This window comes from Eimeria acervulina, genomic scaffold (assembly GCF_000499425.1).
Source record: "Eimeria acervulina Houghton genomic scaffold, Eah_scaff701, whole genome shotgun sequence".
In the NCBI taxonomy this organism is placed as follows: domain Eukaryota; phylum Apicomplexa; class Conoidasida; order Eucoccidiorida; family Eimeriidae; genus Eimeria; species Eimeria acervulina.
This window is the reverse complement of record NW_013549645.1, coordinates 9,273-17,420: the sequence shown is the minus strand read 5'-3', so window position 1 is coordinate 17,420 and position 8,148 is coordinate 9,273. Positions and strand designations below refer to the sequence as shown.

The 8,148-nt window shown below is 37.6% G+C and overlaps 1 protein-coding gene across 1 annotated transcript; it reads left to right on the top strand.

Moving 5' to 3' along the window:
- Positions 1–1,941: 1,941 nt before the first annotated feature.
- Positions 1,942–7,918, top strand: EAH_00046810 (hypothetical protein; the record flags this gene model as incomplete). Its single annotated transcript, XM_013394617.1, has 8 exons — positions 1,942–3,079; positions 3,432–3,713; positions 3,913–3,940; positions 4,056–4,938; positions 5,173–5,424; positions 5,823–6,167; positions 6,694–7,098; positions 7,637–7,918. 8 exons carry the CDS (start codon positions 1,942–1,944, stop codon positions 7,916–7,918), a joined length of 3,615 nt encoding a protein of 1,204 aa, XP_013250071.1.
- Between the last annotated feature and the right edge of the window lie 230 nt (positions 7,919–8,148).

The window sequence follows — 8,148 nt, the reverse complement described above, 5'->3', positions numbered from 1 at the left end:
ACTGATAAGACGCTTCATTGCTAAGCTATACATATATATATATATATATATATATATATACACCAGCATATATACAACTCATAAGAGGCATCACTGCTAAGCGCGAGGACCTAAGGACTAGTTGTTCTTAACATCAGCAAAATGCAGAGTCTATCTGTATAATTAGCCTAAGGATTGATTGTCTCGATAAGCAAAGAGACAACCTGAAAACTTTGAATATGCGAGGAAACAAGTTAAAGAAAGAAGTTTAGATAGACATTTTAGGGTGTGTATGTAAAGCATATTATTAGTGTAAGAAGCATCTTTATCGATAATCAATGCATAAAATTGAATAGATATACAGATTTACACATGCTGAGGAGGGGGTCTTTAATAGCTGCTGCAGCTTCTCTCCCTTTAATACGTAACTTCGTTAGATACACCTGAGTTGTAGATGCCTGATAAAAGTATTTGGAGAGCTGTAGGCCTCCTTTAAGTCTCCAGGAGTTCTGTATACACCAGCGAAAAAGTCTATTTAGATGTTTAAAAGAAGAAGCATCCGATGAGTTGCATGCAGCACAACTTGCTGAGAGACATGCTTCAAGGAAAACCCACATATATATATATATATATATATTATATATATATATAAGTACAGCTAGATCCCCTCTATTGCATGCATTAATACCGTGAACAGTTGCTATTAAACACTTACTATATACTCAATAGACAGCCTGCATGCAAGTTGAAATGCACATAAAAGCTTTAACCAGCCTGCACCTCTACTCAAGCTCTAATACAGCACTATATATAGACATATCCAACCCTCCTTTTGATAAGTGTATTAACACTCTATTCAATTTATAAACTTTCCCTGGGCTCTCTGCAGCCACCTTGCATACAAGTAGAGGCACATACACTAATTGAGACAAACTAAACATATTCATATTATCAGACGAACGGAAGATGCGAGCAGATTAGCCGTATAAGGTTGGTGCTTACAGTACTGTCTTGCAAAATATCTCTGATAAAAAGCTTATTTAAAAGTGTGTAACTGCCATATGTTTCAAAATTTCTTCAAAGCTGCGCAGACACCGCGCGGAACTTGCACAGAAATCTGTTGTCTATGGTAGGGAGAGTTTTGCAGAGAAACGGCGAATATCTGTACTCCCACTAGGAGTCTGTGAATAGACAATATTATAAATTATAATCTAAATTTAAATATTTAATTTAAACAAACAAATGTTACCGATTTCTTGCCTTTACAGCAAACTTGAATGCTGCTAAGCGTTCACGTTGGCAGGATGACGGCTCTGCCGCCTGCGCCCCACCGCCTGCAATGAGAGGTTTTTTAGGTTTTTCATGAAGAAAACTTTGTTTCTCGCATTATTTAGAAAGTATTCTTGTCGTTAGTGTCTTCTTACCCACTGCTGAATGCCTACATTCACCTCGTTGTAGCCTTGCCATAGGCCGTCTGACCTGCCCGGCTGCTGCATATTTCTTGAAAATCTCCGTAGATTTGCTCAGCAGATTCATCAGGTTAAAACGGTGTCATCAGTAATCTGGAAGAGGGAAAAATAGGGTTTTAGAGGGGGTTTTGTTGCCGTTACCTTCGGGTGTATCTGCAGCTCCATGCCAGTCGGTACCACACAACGGCTTTCCAGCCATCGTCACTTCTTTTATTCTTTGTCGGCAGTTCAGTCGACGACTTCGCATGCCGTAGTCGGCTGATTTGAATTCTGTTACTGCATCATGCATAAGGAAGGCAGGGTTTCGCATTCTGAAGGTTTCCCCTTAAACATCATCAAATTGAATTATTGGCTTACTCCCCCCCCTGGCAGAAGCCGGCGTCTGCCTTCTTCTTCTTTTACTTCTTTGAAGGGTTTTCGCCGCATTTTCACTTCTTTTCGTTCTTCCCTAGGAAGGAGGGTTTACTTGTTTCTTGCCTTTATGGTGATTGCAATGCTTGCGTCGCTACTACCGCTTACTCGGGGTTCGTATCAAGCTGCTTATCGGGCTCTTCAGTCGAATACCTTCTCGGCCTTCGTTGGGCCTCGGGTGGGGCAGTTAGGCTCTGTCTGCTCGCGGCTCTTTTCATCTGGAGAAGCGAGCAGTGATACAATGAATTCCAGTATATCTTCGTCACAGGGCACGTGCAGCTCCGCAGAACAAGGCAATTGCAGCGAGAAGCAGGCAGCATTTACCCCAACGGAACATCCAGCATTTGATCTGGTGAAAACTCAGTATGTTGCAGAGTATGACTTGCATGTGGTGGATTATAAGCATAAGAAGTCTGGCGCTAATATCGTTAGCTTAACATGCCCCAAGACAGAAACAGAAAAAGCCTTCATGGTTGCGATCCGTACACCGGTAACAAGTTGTAATGGAGCTCCTCACATTTTAGAGCATTCAGTATTGATGGGCTCAGCTAAATATCCTTTAAAGGAGCCTTTTGTTGCTCTTATGAAGAGCAGTCTATACACCTATATGAATGCCCTCACCTACCCTGACCGCACTTGTTATCCTGTGGCTTCTGTGAATGATAAGGATTTCTATAACCTAGCAAGCGTCTATATGGATGCAGTATTTCAGCCTAAGGCCCTTGAAGATCATTTAACACTGAGACAAGAAGGCTGGAGATATGAATTAACCCCAAAAGATATGCCTGCTGTCTCTACAGCTGGCAGCGATCCTGAAGAAGCAGAAGCTCAGATAGAAGAATATGCTAAGCAAACTGCACGTTGTCTTGAAAACCCATTTGATTGTGACTTTAAAATTCAAGGTGTTGTCCTTAATGAGATGAAGGGGGTTTATTCATCGCCAGACTCTTTGCATTCTCGCTTAAAGCAGCGCTCTCTCTTTCCTAATCTCCCTCATTATAATCTAGATTCAGGTGGAGACCCAAAGATGATCCCAAGCCTAAGTTATGAACAGTTCAAGCAGTTTTATAATGAACGCTATTACCCTGCAAATGCTAGGATCTACTTCTGGGGGGCAGATAATGTACAGAAACGTCTCAACTTCGTTGATGAATACTTGAAAGAGCTGCCGGATAGACAAGGAATAGATACCACCATAGGCACGCAAAAACAACTCACAGGTTTGTCATTTAATTAATTAATTAATTTATTTATTTATTTAATTTATTTTCTTCTTTCTATCAATCCCCCTTCATGCCGTGGCTCCAATCCACACGTTTATTTTATTCGTCTTTTGGCGTTCACGGCTTCAATTAGGGTTTAGGGTTTAGGGTTTAGGGTTTAGGGTTTAGGGCGCTTCTTCAGCGCACCTGTGCATAGTTCTGTTGCATGCAGTTACTGCAGCTGCAACAGAAGCGTGTTGCTGCAGCTGCAGGAGATGCAGCAGCAGCATCAACACAGAGCATACATACATACATATATATATATATATATTTATATGTTTGATATGTTTATGCTTGGTTGTTTGTTCAGAGCCTCGATATGTGGAGGAGCCTTACCCTGCGAGTCCTGAGAAGCTTGAAGATTTTATATCAGTAAACTGGGTATTAGACGCTGTCCCCGAGGGTGCAGCAGCACCCCCTGAGTTATCTGCAGCAGATAGAATGGCGCTGCAGCTGCTCTCTTATTTGCTGCTGGGAACATCGTCAAGCCCCCTATATAAAGCCCTCTCTGAGTCAGGCTTAGGAAAAAGTGTTATAGGTGGTGGGCTAGGGCTTGATCTCAGACACGCTACCTTCTCTGTAGGACTCAAAGGTAAATAAATAAATAAATAAATAAATAAATTTAAATAAATAAATAAATAAATAAATGATATTTGTTTGTTGTATCTACAAACACATGCGAGACGCAGAAAGAAATAAAACAAACAGATTATTTGAGTGTTATGTTTAATTTGTTTTGTCTGTCTTCTACCTATTTTATATTTATTTTATTTATTTATTATTTTTATTAGCAGTCTTTCTGCTGGCATACCCGGAAGTGTATTTGATTTGTTTGTTTAATTTTAGTTTTTCATTACTTCTGCATTATATTTATTTATTTATTTATTTATTTATTTATTTTATGCTTATTTATTTATTTGTTTGTTTGTTTTAGGAGTAGCCAGGAAGAAGATATGGTGGAGAAAGTTGAAAAAGTAATATTCAGGTGTCTGTCGAGTTTATCAGAAGAGGGTTTTTCTAAAGATGCAATTGAAGCTGCATTAAATACAATGCAATTTACTTTAAGAGAGTTGAATACAGGAACATTTCCTAAAGGTCTTAGTATAATATTAGATATGGCTACAGAGTCAAACTATGATAGAGATCCAGTTGCATGTTTATCTTTTGATGCAAGCTTGAAAGCAGTAAGAGAAAAACTAAAGAAAGAAGATGAAGAAGGGGGATATTCATTATTTCAATCTCTTATTAGACGTTTTCTTCTTAATAATACTCATCGGGTTACTGTTCGATTAAGAGCAGATCCGGAGATGACAGCAAGAGAAGCAAAACAAGAAAAGGATAATCTTAGCCAAATACAAAAACAGCTAACTCCAGAGGTAGTTGAGTCTGTATTAGCAGACCAGATAGCTTTAAAACAAAGACAATTAACAGAAGATAGCGAAGAGGCACTCAAAACCTTACCAGTTCTTAAACTTGAAGATGTTGCTGATGCGAATAATGAAGTCCCCTATGAAGTCTCAGCTCTTAATGATGTACCTCTTATCTCTCATGAGCTCCCAACATCAAATATTCTTTATGCAGAAATATATTTATCTTTAGCCGATTTAGAGTTAGAAGATCTTCCTCTTCTTCGTCTCTTTAGTCGGCTTATATTAGAAACAGGTACTCATACACTTACACCTGAACAGCTGCAGCATCACATAGGAAAGGCTACGGGGGGCATCACTGCAGCAACAGACATACGCTCGATAAGTGCAGAGCCGGGGACTGCTCCAGACCCTCTGTCTTCTCTAGGATTCCTTGTGCTTTCTGGAAAGGTACGTTCGGATTAGGGTTTAGGGTTTAGGGTTTAGGGTTTGGGGATTAGGGGTTTGTATCTTCATGCCATCCAGAAAGTTCAGATTAGGGTTTAGGGTTTAGGCTTTAGGATTTAGGGTTTAACATACGGGACTGGCTGCGTAGGGGTGGGCAATATTCAGGAGTTGCTGATAAGGGTCTAGGGTTTAGGGTTTAGGGTTTAGGGTTTAGGTATTTGTACGATATGAATGCAGGCAATGAAGGATCGCGTAGCCGATTTATTTTGTTTATTTTCTACTGTACTTCAAGACAGCCGTTTATCTGTATCTTCCCGAGCAAAAGAAATACTGCGTGAAGCTGTTGCTGCAGCAGAAGCAGCAGTTATGTCTTCAGGACATAGAGCAGCAGCAAGACGAATTTTAGCGTCGTTAACAGCTACGGGTTTGGCCAATGAATTGCGGATGGGTGTAGCCTTCAGAGATGCAGCAAAACAACTTCTTCAACAGGTAAATATATATATAATTATATATATATAAATATGTATATGTGTATATATATTATTTATTATGGCTGTATAGAGAGGTATATATGAATGAATGTATATCGATTGTATGCTCATGTATATTTTGATAGATTTATTTGTTTTTTATATATTTTTATGTATATTATGTATGTGTGTATTATATGTCTGTCGATATATTTTCATATAGTATATTTGTGTCTATATATATATATATATACTTGTTATATATTTTATTATGTTTTATATAATAAAATATATAACAAGCATATATATATATATATATATATCAATATTATATTATCTTTATTTTTTTAACTAGAGTTTGTGTTATAGCATGAATTTGTTGTAATTATATAAAATTTTTGCGGTTTTGTTTGATAGGCTGAGACGAACTGGGAAGCCGTTGAAGACAGACTTTATAAATTAAAAGATAAGTTGTTGCGTAGAGAGAACTTGTTGATAAATTTAACAGGGGATGCAGAAACACTGGCCGCAGCAACAGCAGCAGCAGATGGTAAAGATGCGCTTAGCAGCTTTATTGAGGGTTTCCCGGTGAAGCAGCAAGCAGCAGCAGCAGCAGCAGCAGCAGCAAGCAGTAATGAGCGTTTCTTCTCTACACCTTTTAGACAGAGAGGCATTGATAGAGAGCCCCTCTGGGTGCAGCAAATTAAACAAAACAACTTACTTCATAGGCCCGTTCGCGAAGCACTCCTTATACCTACCAAAGTAAATCACGTAGTCCTCCTGCTGCTGCTGATAATGCTGCTGCTGCTGCTGCTGATAATGCTGATAATGATGCTGCTGATGATGATAGTGCTGCTGATGATGATAGTGCTGCTGATGATGATGATAATGCTGCTGCTGCTGATGATGACAATGCTGCTGCTGCTGATGATGACAATGCTGCTGCTGCTGCTGCTGCTGATGATGATGATGATGATAATGATGCTGCTTGTATTGATGCACCGCTGCTAATAAACAAATAAATAAGTATAAATGTATATATAGATATATATAAATATATATAGTTAAATATATATTTATTTATTGTATGCATGTATATATTTATAGCTGAATTATGTAAGCAATAAATTAAATAAATAAATAAATAAATAAATAAATGCGCACATACATAATTATAAATCCACAAACATATATATATATATATCTATATATATCTAAATATATATATGTATATATAAATATATATATATATATATATATATTGAAACATATTTGTATATGTTTGCAGGTGAATTACGTAAGCCGAGGAGGCCGTGCATGCGGTGTAGGGTCAGTCATATCGGGCTGCGAATTTGTAGCAGCGCGATCTGTGTCAGTGCATTACCTTTGGCGGAGTATTAGGGAAGTCGGCGGTGCCTACGGTGCTTCGTTTATGTTTGATTTTAGCGGTTTGTTTGTCTTTACTTCTTATAGAGATCCGCAGCTATTGCAGACACTAAAGGCGTTCAATAATACACCTCAATTCTTAAATAACTTCAGCAAACATCTCACGCAACAAGATATTAATAAAGCTATTCTTACTGTTTTAAGAGATATAGACGCACCTCTACCCCCTGATCAACTCGGCTCAAAAAGCCTCTGGCAGCTCCTCGCCAGACAAACTCAACAACACCGACAACTCTTCAGACAACAAGTATATTATTTTATTTATTCTATTTATTTTATATATATGTTTATCTTTATATGTACATGTTTATGCTCATATATATATATATATATGTTTATGCTTGTATATATATGTATAGGTTTATGTTCATATGTTGTATATATATTTTATAGATATGTTTATATGTCTGTATATATATATATGCCTATATATATATGTTTATACATATGCTTATATGTCTGTATATACATGCCTTTATGATTATATATGTCTATATATATATATATATGTATAGTCAAACATATGGATATGTTTATAGATATGTTTGTATTTATGTGTGTATTTATGTTTGTTTGTTTATCTGTACGTCTCTCTCTCTATATATATATATGTGCATATTTATAAATGTATAGATATGCTTATATTTACATATATGTATGTATATTTATTTATATGTATAGATACATGTTAATGTACGTATAAATATATATATTATTGTATATTACTATATATTATTATAAATAATTAATTTATAACAGTTTGTTTTATTTGTATTTATTTTTAGGTATTACAAACAACAAAAGAAGATTTTGCTGCATTTGCTGAAAAACTTCAAGCAGCTCTTGATAAAGAGACAAATGTCGCAGTTGTCTCCTCTGAAGAAGCTTGTGAAGAAGCAAATAGTAGAGACAGCACTTTGCTGCTGAAGCCACTGCATGTGTTCAGCGACAGCAGCACCAACACCAACAGCAGCAGCAGCAGCAGCAGCAGCACTACCAGCAGCAGCAGCACTAGCAGCAGCAGCAGCAGCAGCAGCAGCAATGGCCCTACAATCGCAGTGGCGTAGCTTATGTGCACTCCCGCTATAACTACTGCCTGAACCCCCTTCAGCAGCAGCAGCAGCAGCAGCAGCAGCAGCAGAAGCAGCAGCAGCAGCAGCAGTAGTAGTAGTAGTTCGTGCTGCTGCTGTTCGGTATTGCGGAGATGCATTATTTGTTTTGTCTTTTTATTTTGTTTTGTTTGTCTTTGTGCAGACCCCTCTTCATTTCTTTTTCTTTTTATTGTTAACTCCATACA